General features: G+C 45.6%; 1 protein-coding gene across 1 annotated transcript in view; it reads right to left on the bottom strand.

Annotated features, from left to right (window-relative positions):
* LOC103371055 (glycine receptor subunit alpha-3) overlaps positions 1-17,667 on the bottom strand; it is a 56,515-nt gene that overhangs the window by 35,425 nt on the left and 3,423 nt on the right. The window contains exons 2-5 of the mRNA XM_008300272.1: positions 5,332-5,618; positions 3,726-3,825; positions 3,513-3,643; positions 2,936-3,003 (exon numbers count right to left, since the gene is read on the bottom strand). Of these exons, the coding sequence (XP_008298494.1) occupies positions 2,936-3,003; positions 3,513-3,643; positions 3,726-3,825; positions 5,332-5,618 (586 nt within the window). The remainder of the gene's footprint in view (positions 1-2,935; positions 3,004-3,512; positions 3,644-3,725; positions 3,826-5,331; positions 5,619-17,667) is intronic.

The following is a 17,667-nucleotide window of genomic DNA, read 5'->3' as shown; positions in this document are numbered from 1 at the left end:
GAGACAACAACGTGTCAGCGCCTCCAGATCAGAGCGTTTCTTCCCAACGTTCATATTAATCTGCTGAACAGCGGTAATGAACACGCTCCCTTTTCTTTCCCCAGGAAACTTGTCACTTGTTTGACAGAAGAAGTCGTTTTTTCCATCTTGAAAACGTCGATGCCATCTCCTGTCGTGGACATTTCTGGCTTTATTCGCTGTCTGCTGATGGTTTCCTGCTGAACGCACCTCAGCTCAGAGCCTGTCTGGAGTTCATTTAAATGGACCGTCTGAGCGAGAAAAAGTTTGATGTTGAAGTGATCCAGAAACACTGAGATTATTATTATTATGTAATGTGACGTCTCACATTGCTCGCTACAAAAGCAAAATACGTGTCTTCGCTCCGTTCAGCTCCTAAACCCTGGAGGAGACGCAGCGACTCTCGCAGGTTGAGAAAGTTGACAAAATGCTTTTCCTGCGGTGCAGTCGGACCAGATGTGCGTCATTCTGGGAATTTGGGGACATCTCTGCTAATCTGGGCTCCTTCCAGACATGCAGCCCTGATCCCGGCTTAGTATCGATGCACCGAGCAGCTTGTGTGCGGCCCGGTCCGACTCCGTGTCACTTTAAAGTATTTGCTGTCAGAGCCGGTAAACGTCTCAGCTGCACATCTGCTATTCCTGTCTGCTCGTCTGTCTCTTCACATCTCCGTCTGAGGCCTCCGTCAGTCGCTGTGTCTCTTCTGTCCTGATTCTGCTGATTATCTGACAGCTGCTAATAGAGAGCTAACGCTGTGCTGCTAACAGGCATCAGGACAACAGCAGCTAAACGAGCTCAGATCCTGTATTAAAGTAGAAAACACCGTCTGGTGAGCACAGAGGAACTGTCCAGTGTTCTTGTCCTGAAGCCCTAAACTTCAGTTTAATGTCAGGCTGCTGCTGCAGAACAAAGCGAGGATCCGTCTGTAGTTTCTCAGTTTCTGCGACGTCAATGTTTCAAAATGCAGATTTTATTTTTTATTTTGCTTGTACATGAAATTGACTCGGGCTGCAGGTGGATCAGTGGTTAGCACTGTTAGCGCCTCACAGCTTGAAGGTCGCCGGTTCGCATCCCGGTGAGGACACCCGGGATCTTTCTGCGTGGAGTCTCCATGTTCTCCCCGTGCAGCGTGGGTTCTCTCCGGGTTCTCCGGCTTCCTCCCACAGTCCAGAAACATGCTGAGGTTAATTGGTGATTGTAAATTGTCCGTAGGTGTGAATGTGAGTGTGCTTGGTTGTCTGTCTCTAAGTGTAGCCCTGTGATAGACTGGTTACCTGTCCAGGTGAACCTGCCTTCACCCTGAGTCAGCTGGGATAGACTCCGCCCCCCAGTGAGGATGAAGGTGGAGAGATGATGATGGATAAAGCTGCCGTTTTGTTTTGCTGTTCTTTGTCCTGTTTCTCAGCTTCAGCTACAAAAACTCACCTCAACTCAAACGCTCTCAGAACATTCTGGGAACCAAATGTCAGTAGAACTTTCTCAGAACCTGGAGGAGAAGCTTCCAACACATAGCGAACAAGTCACACTTTAAGCCAAACCAGGACATTGTTCCAGAACTTAGCCAGGTGTCTAAACCCAGCCGAGCTTCTAACACGTAAACGGGTCCGATAAAGTGAGATGTTGTCCAGAACCGAACCAGAAAGAGACTGAAAACAAAACAACTAAAGAAAACAAACAAACCTGAACTCTGGACTTCCGGGTGAAAGTTTAGTTGTACAGTGACGTGATTCGACGTGACCCGGTCACAGTCTGAGCAGAACCGCCGTCTGCTTTTAGAGTCCACATCTGTCAGAGCTGAACCCAGAGCTCAGCGTCCAGGCCCGAGGCCGGAGGCTGGAACTGAGCCGACGGAGACGTGAATCCATTCGAACCAAAGTCCTGACAGCCAGTCGCAGCGCTAACGCCTCGGGGGAACCAAGTCTACGGGTGGGCCCAGTCTGACAGAACATGGATGGAGCCGGGACCGCCATGCCAAAGGTCACATCGACAGAATCACCAAACTACTTCTGAACCCTCAACAGGCACGACGTCTCAACACAATCAGCAAAATCGGACCGTTTACCAGAACCAGGATCCGTCAGTGGCTGAAATAATCATCTGTGATGTAAACAAACTCATCAGAACCACCTGGTTCTACGTGCGGTTCAAAAATACGCCCCAAAAACAAACTAGAAGTCCTGAGCTCCTGGACTCAACAAATACGAGAATAAATTAAAGATGTGAGCAGTTTAACATCTATTGTCTGTGGAGTCCAGTTCTGGTTCCGCCTGTGGACTAAATGCTGTTGGTTTGTTCTACAGTTTATGGACTTCTATCCGACTCAGAACTCAACACTTTATCCTCATTACGCCTCTGATCCCCAAAACCGGCCGACAAGTTTAAAAGGCGTGTTGTTGTTTAAAAGAGGAACCTTAAAGACAGAAATGATGTCTGAAGTTTCAGCTTTCCAACAGTCCTCGAACTCATCACATGTGAGGCGAGGTTCTGTCGGGAAAATGGACCAAATCTGAGCTTTAAATCTGCGATATTTCACCAAAATCACTTCCTTCCACATTTCTAAATGAAGACAAATGGTACAAATGAACGGTTTGTTAAGCATTAAAATCTAAACAAAACCAAAAGGTGATTTAAACGGTGTTTTTCCAGACAGGTTCCACTTCTGCTACGTGGAGGTTCAGATCCCAGAGCATCAAACTGCTTCTTTCTCCATTAATGAAGCTTTTCTGACAAACGTAGGGTTTAAAAACCTTTTCCTGCTCGTATACAGCTGAACCCAGAAGCTTACTGGATAAAAACCTGAAAGTAGAAGTTTAGAAAAATCTCTAAAATGTCCCTGGTTCATGAGGAACAGACGGAGTAAAGCTGCAAGAAGAACCATAGCCATCGGCTCCAGAGCAGCAGCGTCAGCGGTACTCACCATGGTGGTCTCAGCGATGGAGCCGAAGCTGTTGATGAAGATGTTGCAGGAGACGTTGACCGGAGGACCTGCGGGGAGGAGGAGGAGACGGACGGATCAGATAAATAATGCAGCGTATGTAAGAGGCCTGTTCCTGAGAACTTCCTCCTGTCCTCCAGCAGCTACAAACCGCCGAGTACCGCCTTGGGGGCGAATCTCAGATTTGTGCTGAACAATTAAACCTGCATCCTGTGTGGGAACGTCTCAGCCTGAAACCTTGTAGAGCAGAACCGAGGCAGAGCAGCAGCAGCAGCAGCTTCTGTGTTCTGCTGAAATGAGCGCCGGACTGAAGGTTCCTCAGCTCGCTGCTGGGAACCATGAACCCCTGGAGGAGCTTCGTTTGTGACACAACAGAAAGCGTAGAACCTGGAGGAGCTGTTGGATGTTTAACGAGGCTGAGGAGCAGAACATTCTTGTGCAACTCAAACCAACACTCAGAAATCGTTCTCCAGACGCTCTCTGTGAAACGTTCCTGTGACGTGAAATGACAACAGAGGTGGAACACTTTGTCAGACGTTCTGTTCCCCGTCGCCGGTACCTTTGAAGTTGGGTCGTATCCGGGCGTCGTATCCTGACGTTCTCCCCATCAGCTTGTCCAAGAAGTCTGAGGGCGACATGGGCGCCTGCCAGGTTCTGGCTGCGTTGTCCGCCTCCTTACACCGGACCACGCTGCAACACAAACAAACCACAGAACACGTGAGATCTCGGCGGCGGGACGTTCCCGCTTCCTGTCGGCTGACATTACCGTTACCGACGAGCTCGTGACAGCTTTGATGTTTGCTTCCCAGAAACACCTGAGACCAGAAAACACCTCGAGGGCAGAACCTTCAGAACGTCGTCAGGCTTAGGTTCTGGACAGACGGTCAGCGGAACGGTTGGGGAACGTTTCACAGCAGTGGAGCCGTTTCTCACTCACACGGAGGCTGACGGTGGAAGAACTCCTCAGAGGTTCTCCAGAGAGCCGGTCTGTGGGGTTTGGGTTTTATTCTGACGTCTCTGTTCTCATCAGAGTAAAGCACTCGTTTACAAACAGGAAGTAAACAGGAAACATCATAATTACACATTATTACATATTATAAACATAAAGGAGCTCGTTGTTGGCGTCACGAGTCGTTCAGCAGAAAGTCAGACGAGATGAACGAGGAAGAGCTTACACAAATATTATATTATTTTATATTTTATTATTTTATATTGTATAATATTATATTATTTTATTTTATATTATATTATTTTGTATTATATTATTTTCTTTTATATTATATACGTGTTGCAGTATTTCAATGTTCACGATTACAATAATAGTGTGATTTAACAATAAATAAAGGTTTAAAGTGTCACTATAACTCTGACTTGACTGAACTGTGATTAAAGCAGCAAAGACCCACAAAATGAATAAACAAATACGCCTTTAAAACCTAATTAATGCTTTTATTTTGCTAACTTTGCCCTTTAATGTTTTATTATCTTAACTTTTTTCTCACACTTCTGTCGTTCCAGTTGTGTCACTCTAAATTCTGATTCGGTAAAAACCGAAAAGTTCTGAGCTCCTCGACCCAACCGAGCAGCCCCGACCGACTCACGTGTGACCGACAGTGAGGAGACGTTTCAGACTGAGCTGGAGCCAGCGTCCACTCAGAGGAGACGATGAAACACGTCAACAGCTGAACATGTAGAGCCTGTTGGAGCCGCTGGTGGCAGCAGCTCTGGGCTGGACACGTTCACGCCAAGCTTCACAGTTTTATAACGTGAACAGTCAAAGAAATTAAATGTAGTTTTTCTATTTCCTGACCGTTCTGAGTCCTCTCTCCTCCTGCAGGACTCCATGCTGCTCAGAAACGTGAACCTCGGTGAGTCAGGATGACATGAACTCAATAAAAACACGTCCAGGAGCTCCTCAGGGTCAGAGAGCCACAGAAACAGAGAAACGTTCTCAAACTCAGCCTCCTTTCAACAGTTGCTCACGGCACAAATACTCCCACCGTGGGCCACGACTCAGCTGCACAGAGTGTGTGTTATCGTCATGGTAATTACCCCACATGTAGGCCTGACTCTGTGTGTGTGTGTGTGTGTGTGTGTGTGTGTGTCTGTGTGTGTGAGAGCTCCTAAATGTCACAGTAAAGCCTGATGATCCTGAAACTACACTCGTGTGTGTGTTTGTCACTTGGGACGAGGGAACTAACACCACACACACACACACACACACACACACGCACGCGCACACACACAAACACGCACGCACGCACGCACGCACACACACACACACACACACACACTGGAGTGCAGTTTCAGGATCATCAGCCTTTCCGTTGGCATTTGGAGGCGCTGAGTGTTTATCCAGCAGGGAGTCGCCTTCGAACCGTCCCGAGGACCAGGAGGCTTCTGATTGGTCGCCTGTTTGACCTCCGGTGACCCGGCGCCGCCCGACGTGACAGACGGAGACGAGAACAAGCGGCGCTCATCTATTCGGAACGAGCCGAGGGAGACTCGGAGCAGAACCGAGACGAGAACAAGTGGAGCAGAGTTCAGACTCAGGACATGAAACTTCAGCAGCAGAACCCAGAATAACTGAGGGTGCAGCGGAACCAGAAGGTTCCACCAGATGTTTAAATGGTTGATTTGCTGCTCTGACTTCACTAGAAAATATCTGCAATTTAACAAAACAGGAAAAATCTGGAAAACAGCTCAACAGGACTATTATTTTTTCTTTAAAATAACAGCAAGTATCTGCAAAATAAAGACATTTATCACTAATTTAAATATTATATTTACAACTAATGTATTTATATCACATCGTATTTAAATGTTTTTTCTGTGATTTTACTAGAAAATTAAAGTATGATTTTTCTATTCATGAATCCTTAATCAACATAATTTTTTATTTCAAATAACGATAAAAACCTGTAAAAATAAACAGATATTCAGCTGATTTACATGCTTATTTTTCTCTGCTTATTTAATTTTATTGAAAAGCACTTTGTAACACGTGTTTTGAAAACCACTCTATAAATAAAGTTTATAATTATTATTATATTTATAACGATTATATTTATATGAGATAATATGGAAGTATTGTTTTAAGTTTTGTTTTATTTTTTAAAACTATTCTTTTCAACCATAATTCAAAAGCAACATCTTATTTCACTAAATTATAATTTAGCAAATTTTTATTTATTATTACTTTTTCCAGTTTCTAGTTATTTGAGTGACTGATGTGAGTTTTGCCTTTTCTTTAATGGGATCTGAGGACGACTGTATATATGTATTATTTACAGTTACAAGTTCACTAAGGACACGTCAATTCAGTCTACAGTATTATTATTATTATTATTATTATCATTATTACTATTATTATTATTATTATTATCATTACTATTATTATTATTATTATTATTACCACTGTTATTATTATTATTACATATCATATTGGGGTATGTTTACATTGTAAAGGTAAAATGTGGATAAATTGGGACTGGAGGTGTGTCACTGGTTGAACATCTGCTCATCAGCAGGAGCTCCAGTTGGTTCCTGAACTCTGAGCTGAGAAGCTTCTAGTCTCCATCACCAGTGGGTTCATCTACACGGGCTGTTTCCTACGAGCAGAACACCTCCTGAACCAGAACCCTGCAGAGACCAGAGGACCAGACGTCACCACGCTGAGCTGGACGCTGTAGCGGTGATCCGATCAGACAGACAGTCAGTGGAGCTGCTGCTGCTGCAGGACTGTGAGTCACGGTTGTGTCGGTCTGTTTATCAGACAACAGTCCAGAGCCGACTGCACAGTACAGAACAACGACGACCGGAAACAGGACAACAAACAGCAGCACATGCCTGGAAGCTAACCGTATTTCTAGCTTTGACTTGAATGTACAGACGTGACTCCATAATCGACCCTTAACAATCCTAAACCTGCTATCCGACAGGTTTGTAGGAAAAACCACCAGAACCCATAAAAACAGCCTTAACATAGCGACAGCCTTGGATTGTGACTCTGACATGACATTTAATGTCACCAATCAGGATGACGGCGTATTATCTGACTGAACAATCCCACAGATTGGCTACGTTCACACTGCAGGACTTGATGCTCAATGAGGATTTCTTTGTGACTTCCTTCACGTTTCCACGTTTTTAAATCCTTAATATATATCCATGTTTTATTTCAAATAATATAATAAATAATAATAAGAAATAAAATAACAATAATAATACAGTAATAATATTTTTTGCAGATTTAATATTACGGTCAGATGTGTGAAAGAACTACTTAGGAATTATTTTTAAAAATATATATTTTTATGTGGATGGTATTTACGATTTTCATCTGTTTTTACAGTCAGCGTGTAAACAAATACATTTTTTTCTTGATTTTATCTGTATTTTTTTTAACAGTAATGATAAAAAAATCCTTAATATTTAGAATTTTTTTTTACGTCTGTAAAAAAATAAAATGTTCTGATGATTTAAATTCAGCAAAAATGTTGTAAAAGGATGAATTAACAATAAAACATTTGTAATAATAATAATAATAATAATAATAATTGCTCACAGCTTCTGTCTGTTATTTCAATAACCAAGATGTGAATTAATATTGAGACTTTAACTACATATTATCAGTCAATTGACAAAACAGGGAATATCTGTGAAAGAATAAAGTGAAACTCGAGTTGATCTTCTCAGCAGCTTCATTCAGAGCCTCTCCATCCGCTCAGAGTTCAGAGAAAGTTCTGAGTTTGGCTTCAGACGAGTTCTTTGGGTTTTCTTTGGGTTTTCTTTGGGTTTCTTGGGCCTCATTAGCTGTATCCTCCGTCTATCCAGAAAAGGAGAACCGTGTCTATTTGGAGTCCAAACCGGAGCCACGGATCGGCGATGACGTTCTGCTCCGTGGACAACAAATGCAGTGTGAGCAAATTCAATGTGCTGCTTCTGGTCGAGCGGAACACAGACGACGCCTCCGTCGGACTCATTACCGGACCAGTCCGCTCTGCTGTTCCTCACAGAACCGGCGACTTGTCGGCTCAGAGCGTCTTGGATCAGACGTTAAGCTGCTTAGGTCGCTGCGGCGCCGCCTCCCCTCCTCTCCTCCTCGTCCCGCTCCGCTACAACGACAACAGGAAGTGATGCGGAGCGACATCCTGATCAATAATGGATGAGCTCCCATCCTGCCGCCGTGAAGGCAGCAGCAGGACGAACCCAGTGCTGCTGTTCTCTTCTACAGAACACCAGGGTAACGGGTCTACTGGTGGTTCGTACGTAACAGAGAGGAGGAAGGTTTACCGGTTCTACAGGTGTCCACCGGGCCGACGCACAAAGACACACACCTGAACCGGTTCTACAGGTGTCCACCGGGCCGACGCACAAAGACACACACCTGAACCGGTTCTACAGGTGTCCACCGGGCCGACGCACAAAGACACACACCTGAACCGGTTCTACAGGTGTCCACCGGGCCGACGCACAAAGACACAACACCTGAACCGGTTCTACAGGTGTCCACCGGGCCGAACCACAAAGACACACACCTGAACCGGTTCTACAGGTGTCCACCGGGCCGACGCACAAAGACATGACATCTGGACGCAACAACAAGCATCTGAAATCTAAAACACAACCGAGTTAGCAACCCCAGCTAGCAGGGAACATTCCCACAACGTTGGCTAACATTACCGACAAGTTCTAATAATGTTCTGAAGGAAACATGTTAATATATATCCCAAGAATGTTCTGTAACTTCACATAATGATCCTACCCAGCAAGCAGAGAATGTTCCCTACAAGTTCTATTAATGTTTTCAGGGAAACATTTTAATATACATCCAAAGAATGTTCCATCATTTTTACATAACGTTTCTACCTAGCAAACAGAGAACGTTCCCACAACATTGGCTACTTTACCTACAAGTTCTAATAACGTTCTGAAGGAAACGTTTTAATGTGATCCTTAAAGAGCATTTTAGAGATATTCATCATTTTGAATAACGTTCCTATCAGGTAGAAAGGAACGTCGGCGAAGATGACCGACAAGTTCTGCTAACACTCTGAGAATGTTTTCAGGATTTTCATCATTTCACATCACGTTCCTGAAGTTCAGTGGCAGGTTTCAGGTTTTTAGTTGCCACCAAGACAACCTGTGTCCCAGAGAACATCCTGAACGTTCTCGTGAGTCTCAGTCGACCAGAGACGAAGCTGCTGACGTGAAATCGTAGCCGCCAGTCAGCCGATCAGGAGGGAAAACAAACCTGCACTCTATCAGGCTGCTGGCGTTAGTCACAGGCAGCTAATCCAAAAAAAAAAATTTGAGTTTGGCGGTAAGGTTTGAAAACAAGTCCTGACAGAGTTTGAAAATGATGAAACAAGTCCGTGGACGCAGAACGAAAAACAAAAACCAGCACGGTCTCTGTTCAGGATCTTTTAAAGTCACAGTTTGTCTAACACACCAGATGTTCGACTACATACGGGTGGACGTTCTGGCCGTTCTGACCCACAATCCTCTGCTCGGTTCCACATCCTAACTGTGGAACATGGGCGGGAGGAAGGAAAAGTGTGATTTAGATCAACCACACTGAGCCACGGAGCTCTGAGGGAGTCCACCTGCAGAATACCGGCCGGAAAAATCCAGAACTAGCAGCGCATGAGCTCACTGTGACCTGGTTAGTTTCTACTGAAAAGTTCTGGGATAAAGATCTGATCAAACAGAAGAAGAACGGTGTCGCTAGAACAAGGTCGGCCACCAGGGGGCTGGGAGGTCCTCCTCTGCACAGCATGTACGAGCATCTATTAAAGGCTGCACACACTGCGACATCATACCTGCAGCTGCCAGAGAAAGATCCACCTGTCAGGTTTAAGATGCTGTAAGACATGATCAGCTATCAGAGTGCTGAGAAGATCACCCGCTAACAGGTCACAATTCATCCATCATCATGGTCTTTGTTTCACTGTTTCTGTTCGTTGTTCTTTTACGTGTGGGACAACGGATGGAGATCAGCCTGGTGCTCGTCCCGCCGTATTCACTGCAGCCTCGTGTAAACTGTTCAGACTGTGCTCTCATTAATATGCACCGTCCCGTCGCAATAAATAAAGGAAGAAGAGCAGCTGCACAAGACAAGAACTTGCATTTCACAGCATCTTCAATACTGTTTTAAACAGATTCATAATTAAATGCTAAAAAAACTCGAACATGAATTGTTTAGCGATTAAAAAAGCTCGCCATGTATTTTGTTTTGCACTAAAACATCATCATGACTCATTATAAGTCATTATAACACCACCAGGTCTGTAACCCTAACCCTAACCGGTAGAAGAACACGGCAGCATAAACACACCTGAGCCAGGTGTAAATGCAGGTGGGACGCGTCAGTGAGGCTAAAGCGTTCCTCAAACAGCTACAGGGTTCCTTCAGGTTCTCATTAACGTCATGGACGTTAGGACCAGCTGCTGTGACCGATTTCAGTCCAGATGTGGACAAAAACAACATTTTCCTTGTTTCTGTGTTAATTTGAGGAAAGCGTTGAATCATGAGTGAAGCTTCGGCGACATGACGATGATCTGATGACACATGGTCCTTTATCAGGCAGCAGGACACCGTCTGAGCATCCCAGCAGCGTCTCACCTGCTGGGCGCGTGGAGCCGGTGAAGGCCCGGCCTGTCTGGCAGAGGTCTAAAGTGCTGACAGAATTATTTATAACTAGCTCTGTGATTATGCAACGACGCAGCCCCGTGAAGCCGACGCGAAGAGACACGGAGAAGAGGCCTTTTGCATCTGGCCGCGCCGAGGCCTCGGTTCATCCCGCCGTTACGTAACGCCGCTGCTCCGTCAGCGGGAGGATAAAACCCACTCTGTTGTTCCACGGTTTGATCTGCCAGACAGGTCTTCTGAAACAAAACCCCGGTTTGTCTCCACCCAGCTTCCATCGGCTCCTTCTGCCCTTAAACTAGTTGCCATAGTTCACATTAACGGCTCGCAGCGAACCTGAGGATCGGTTATGAAAACTGCTTCTCCAATCAGATCGCTGCTCCGAGACAGCGGCCGACACGCAAGAAAACTAAATAAAACAAGTTCTCCCAACAGGACCCAGCAGTCCACCTGCATATCAAGGACAAAGGACTCTTCTGAAGACCACAACGTCCAGATGTTGGCCTGCAGGGAGGTCAGAGGGTTGGAGAGAGGAGTGGAAGAAGCTCTCCAACTGGAGAGACCATCCCTCAGCAGAGGTGGAGGTCTGAGGCATCACCTGTTCACAGCTCAGTCCTAAGATCTCTGCCCAGAAACATGAACCACATCCACACCTAAAGACCCTAACGAACCCCACGGTGGCAGGGGAGCACTAACGACCCGCATAACGAGGGGGAGGAGCAACAAACCCCCAACTGAAAGTCAGGTGTTAATGGCTCCTTACGGATGTTTAGATTTAGATATCACTTTATTGATCCCTTCGGTACCCCAGGGACAAACGAGTCCAGATGGAGGAAAAACGAGTCCAGAGGGAGGAAGGCAGACAAAATGAGGAGGTCGTTCGTCTGCTGCTGTTGACCGGCTGAGTAGCAGGAAGTGGTTCTGTGGGTTCTGGACGGTGACGGATGGGTCCACTGCCGGCTGTGCCTCTTGTCTTCATGCGTCCATGTGAGACTAATGAGGCACTGATGGATGCAGACATTTAATTATAGTTCATTATCAGCGTTAGATGAAACGCAGCGGCCGAGGAGAGAAAACAGCGTTTCCGACTAAAAACACTGGAAAACAAGCTAATGGACCAGAACCGTCTGGAGGCCCGAGCAGCAGCACTTCAGACAAAACCACAGAAAAATTAAGAAATAAAACGAAGCGACGGAGGGTCACTGATGCGGTTAGTCACGCCACATCTGAGCATCACCAGCTGGAAGAAATGAAGTGGTGAGATTCTAAAGAGAAGCCCAGAGGTGCATCGGCGCTCGGAGACGCCGCCGCCGCCGCCGGAGAGGCTGACGACGACGCGGTCGGGTCAGATTCATCTGGAAGGCGGCAGGATGTGAACCTCAACCGTTAAGACGTAAACACGACTGAATAAAAACACGAGGAAATGAGGAAAGATTAAATCAAGTCCAGCTCTACTTCAGGGATCTCCAGCTCTGGTCCTGGTGAGCTACCGTCCTGCAGGTTTTAGACTCTAGACCTACAGGTCGGTAGCTCACCAGGACCAGAGCTGGAGATCTCGGCTCTACTTGATGGAACACCAAAGACCAGAGTCGGTCTTCAACAGTGAATCAAAAGTTCCTGGAGTCAAACTGGTCCAGGTCAGAAGCAGCTCGCCTCTATTTCCGTGTCCAGGTCGTCTGAGATCACGCGCTTGGTCGACCTCGTTGCTCTAAATAAGTACGAAAATGTTCTGATGACCAAGGAGCCCATTAAAACCTGAAACTAAATCCTAACTCAGTGCTGCAGTCGACTGAACAGACAGAAATATCCGTCGTCTCATCCAGCGTGAGGATCCTCTGCTGTTCTCTGGGTTTAGACAAATTATTCTCATTTTGGGCCATTTTTGAAACGCTTTCGGCACTTTTTGGACTAATTGGATTTTGGACAAGTTCTTCACATTTGGTAAAAGTTTCCAGTCATGTAGGACGTCTTCAGTCATTCTGAAGAATCTGTGAGTAGTTTTGGACACGTTTTAGTCACTGTGGAGAAGTTTCATGATGTTCTGGTCAGGCTTTTTTTGGTTTTGCTGTAGTACCTGGTTGTTCCACCAGGTGGAGCCTCTCACTGTTTTACCCTGTAGAGACCAGAGGAGGCGTCACTCAGACTGCAGGTCCTGGTGGCAGCAGAGAGCATTGTGGGAATTTAGCAGCAACAGGACCATGACAGAGACTCTGAGGAGGTTCAGGACCTCCAAGCAGAGCTCAGATGTTCAGGAACAGCTGGAACCAACCAGGACAGCGCTGCTACATCCTAATGACAGCTTCTCAGGAGATGAGCTGAAGATCTCTGACAGACTCCACCTGCAGCCTCATCAACTTATCTGCAGCCTATCGACCCCCAGGGGGCGCTGCGGTACCGTTATAGATGAGGTTCTACCGAGGTGTTGCGTTCATTAAACTTTCACAGCTGTTAAATCTCTCCTCCGGCCCACAGCGCTGACAACAACACCGGCGCTACAAATAATTCAGTGCTGCTCTCGGTGCCGTGCCGGTTCTCCGAACACCGAAAATCAATCGCGAGCCTGCAGGAGGTGAAAGTGTTCCTGTGTTCTGCTGAGGAGAACATCATCCGCTCTGCACCGATGGGTTCGGCTCATGTTCAGTCTGCGGCCACACAGAACAAACAAACTGGGCCCCGGCCCGGCGCTCCACCTGAAATATGAATGGACGTCTGTGCCGGGCTTCACCAGAACATCATCTCACCAGGGCTCATCGATGAGGAAGCTGCCATCAGCTGGGTCACCGGAGCAACCACCATCTCCAACCTCTGCTGTCCAGATGTGGAGTGTTTGGTACTCTGCTGCAGGACGGACGGACGGACGGACGGACGGACGGACGGAGGTCAAAGCAGACACCTTCACCTGTTAGCTTCTGCACCGTCATGTCTGGTCCAATATTCAACAGCTGGGTTTGACTTTGTGGAACTGAAACCACAGATGTTCACGGCTGTAATTAGTCGGTTCTACGACATTCTGACCGGGTTGTTTGAATCCGAACTGGGAGGAACTAAAGACATCCAGAACCAGAACAAGTCAGAAATAAAGTGCAAACATCTGAAACTGGAGCTAAAGTCAGAGTTCAGGCTACACGTCTGGTTAAGTGTCAGAAAACGTGGATCAGTGGAACATCTCACGTCTGTTTATGACCCAAAGAAATTCAGTTTACTGTCACAGAGGAGGAAAGAAAACTGAACGTATTCACGTCTGAGAAGCTGCAGCCATTAGTCCCCACGAGAACAACTAATGAACACTTCACAGCTATTTGGATAATAGACGAAAAAGAAGTAAAAACCATCATCAGAACCACACCATTTATCAGCTGGACACTGTAAACTGGATGCTACCCAGCTAGCATGTGCTACCGATTGATTTATTGTTTTTTCTCATGTTGTGTCTCACTGTGGCCGTTTCGTCTTGTTTTGTGTCTCCGTTGTGTCTCCATTTTGTCGTTTTATCTCCTTTTTGCTGCTTTTTTCCCCCTCACTTTCTATTCTCTGTCCTTTAGCGTCTCTTTGTGACAGTTTTGTCTCTTTGCATCGATTCCGTCTCCACGTACTGCAGATATCTATCGGTTTACATCTCAAAAGCCTCCACAAAGTAGGGGCGCCTGTATAGCTCACCTGGTTGAGCGGGCGACCCATGAACAGGAGCTACAGTCCCCGACGCAGCGGTTGTGAATTCGAATCCCGCTCACGACCCTTTGCTGCAGGTCTCTCCCTCACTCTTCTCCCCCCTTTCCTGTCTCTCTCCACTGCTCTACATAAAGGCAAAAGCCCAAAAATATATATATAAAAAAAAAAAACAAAGCCTCCACAAAGGCTTCTCACACGACTCTGACGTATTTTAAGAAGACGTAGCTGTCACACACCAAAAAAAAATGTAAATCCTGTTTTCCTGCCACATGTGGAGCCCGTTCAGTGAATTATTTATCTAGAGGAACCTCTACGGTCTGAGTTCTCTGGATGCTACACGGCTAGCGTGTGCTAAGCTAGCTAAACTGGCTTGTCTTTCCAGTTGCATTAAACATACTGACGATCAACAGCTGCAGAGCCAGTGAGCTCCTCCATTCTGTCAATGTCCTGCTTCCCTGTCTGGTCTCCTCATCAGAGGAAGCTCAAGTTGTCAGCGTACTGGAGGTAAACTCCAGCGAGACCACAGAGGTTCTGTTGGGAGTAAATGTTCCCGTTGATGCCGGGAGCGCCGGGCCCCGGTTGACCCGGCTCTGAGGTGACGACGGCCGCCTCCTCTCGTGCTAATGCGCCGTTCTGCTCTGTTTGCAGCTCGTTCACACTCACTCGTACTTGTTCGTACTAATTAGCCGCCGGATTAGCGCATACATCATAAACACTACATTTCCCAGCTGCCCCTGGGGTATTTTTGGCATCACGGCCCAGCGACAGCAACGGGGTCGACTGCTGCCTTCAGCCAAACGCTCACTTAGTGAGGAACCTCCGCAGAACCACTCAGCCCGGCGACCCACGTCCTTCCTTCAGCAGCTCTTCTGTCACTGAGCAAACGTTCCCACAACGCAACAGGACAGACTGGTTACCTGTCCAGGTGAACCTGCCTTCACCCTGAGTCAGCTGGGATATGCTCCAGAAAAATGGAGTTTGACCTGTTTTATTAAATTACAGCTGGTATCTGGTAAAGGAAAAAAAATCACTAAATTACATGTTGACTGGAAAAAAAACAAGAAAACAAGAAAAAAAAAAGTAAAACCTCAAAAAAATCTGTGAATATTTGTCGTGATTATGTATGTTAAGGGTTACAAAATAGTAAATACAGTGCTATTTTCCATGTTTTCCATATTTTGTTAAATGAGATCACTTTAAAAATCAGAGGACAGAAATCAGAATTTAAGTTTACTATAAAACAAATAAACTAAAAATAAATTAAAAGAGCCTGTTTGTACAAATTTATGATAGCAGCAAAATTATCAATATTCTGTAGATATTTATTTTAAATTGTGTTTAATAAAAATACAATAAATAAATGATTCTTTGTTATTTTATATATTTTCTTAGTTTTATTAAATTCTAATGTCACAAGTCACAGGAAAAACAAATATTATAGTTTGACTGTTAAAACAACAACAAAACAATAATGTCCACATCAATTTTTTTTTTTTACAAATAGTTATTTCTGTTTTTACAATAAAATAAATAATAAATAAAATAACTCTATTTTCAGTGTATTAAAATCAGCAACAAATGTATGTTAAAAAATAAATTTTAAAAAATGCATATTAACAATTTAAAAATTGCATTTTTACATATTTTCGATGTTTTGCTAAATTTCAGATAAAATCACAGGAAAAAAATCTGAATTTTTACGTTTACTGTAAAAAAAAAATTAGACAATAAATCAAAACGTTGCAAATAATAAATGACTCTTTGCTATTTTATATATTTTTCCAGTCTTATTAAATTGCAGGTCGAACACCCTGCTGTAGACTAACATGGTTCAGACGTGGCTTTCATACGTAGAATGAAGAAATGATTATTGATTTTGATCCTATGCTCTAAACTCGATCAAACAGAACCTCGTGAATGAATCCAGTCATGCTGATGCTTTAGGCAGAGGTTCAGCACCACAGCAGTTTGTTTGGTTGTTTGAATCTCTACGAACTACCGGAAAACACAGAGCAGGTGAAACCATGCAAACCCTGGCAGGTTGTTTTACAGACGATCACTTTCTGGATCAACGCCGTCACTGCAGACTCGAAACACAAGTTCTGTCGCTACTCACATCCTAATGAGATATTTTCCCCCAAATCTGTGACCTCAGCACTTTGAACCTCTGCTGTTGTTCATGTCATCCACACCAGGACTTCACGTCTTCTTCTGCCTCTGCGGAGCAGATCGACGCGTCTCAGGTCAAACTTAGCAGAATCTGTATTGTATTTATTTCCCGCTCTGCGCTGAAAGACCTCTGAAACAGCATCTAGCCACTCGCAGAACGCTGAAAACTCATCATGACGCGACTGAAGAACGGAGGCCAGAGGCTGACAATGGCTCGTAATGGAGCGAGGAGACAGCAGCAGACACTGAAACATTAAACACAGGTCTGTTTGTGTGCACACGCCTGCTGCATTATGCAAGAAACGTACGCAAACTAAACACAAGGCTCCTGTAAATGCTGCTTTATGCAGGACATGAGCGAGTGTTTCTGAGGCGGCTCACCTTCAGAGACAAAGCGAACCAGCCAGGAGTCAGGCTGTGTCGGTACACAGAGCCCTGATGTGTGTCTCCATCCACAGCAGCCAGAGACGCACCGCTGCAGGCCGCTGCCTAAAATAATAGCGAGCTGGACGTCTGCGGCCGCTGATGGAGGAAGATGCCCTTCTGCTCTCACACAAAGAAGCAGCAAAACAAAAGGCAGGCAGGCAGCAGCCGAGCTGCAGGCAGATCCAGTCCAGCTCCTGCTGAATGACAGACTGTAAGCCTGTTAAATTTTGTCTTTGAATCCATCCATGACCCTCTAAGAAGATTTACTCTGGCTTTGATCTGTTCGGCTGCTTTTTATGCTAAAGCTCAAACTTTCGGGGCAGAAACCCGTCGCTGGTTTTCATTACCCAGTCCAAAATTAAAAAGACTTAAGCGTGTCAGCGTTAAACGCAGCAAAAAGTGGGCTTATTAATAAAGGATGTGCAGCGGAGGAGGAGGAGGAAGAGGAGGAGGAGGAGGACGAAGAGGCGCCGTGACAGCACAGGGATCACGTTAATATCAGCCGGCATGGAGCTGCCTGCTGGGACCGCTGCAGCTCCACACATGGAGCTTCCTGAGCAGCAGGAGGGAGCTCCACCTCAGACGGTCCTCCCTCTGGTCCACACGGAACCTGCAGCTGAGACCGAGCCAAGTCCGACACACAGACATCATGGGTTCTGATCCTCGACTCTCAGACGGCACCGAAGCAGAACAATGAGGAGCCAGTCGTTAGTTAGTTATGCAGCCGTTAAGACAACAGACGGAAGTTTGACTGTAAACACACCACATATATACACCACATATACACACTATATACACAC

The sequence above is a fragment of the Stegastes partitus genome, unplaced genomic scaffold (assembly GCF_000690725.1).
Source record: "Stegastes partitus isolate 25-593 unplaced genomic scaffold, Stegastes_partitus-1.0.2 Scaffold1519, whole genome shotgun sequence".
In the NCBI taxonomy this organism is placed as follows: Eukaryota; Metazoa; Chordata; class Actinopteri; family Pomacentridae; genus Stegastes; species Stegastes partitus.
The sequence above is the reverse complement of the archived record's forward strand: the minus strand, read 5'-3'. Positions and strand labels throughout refer to the sequence as shown.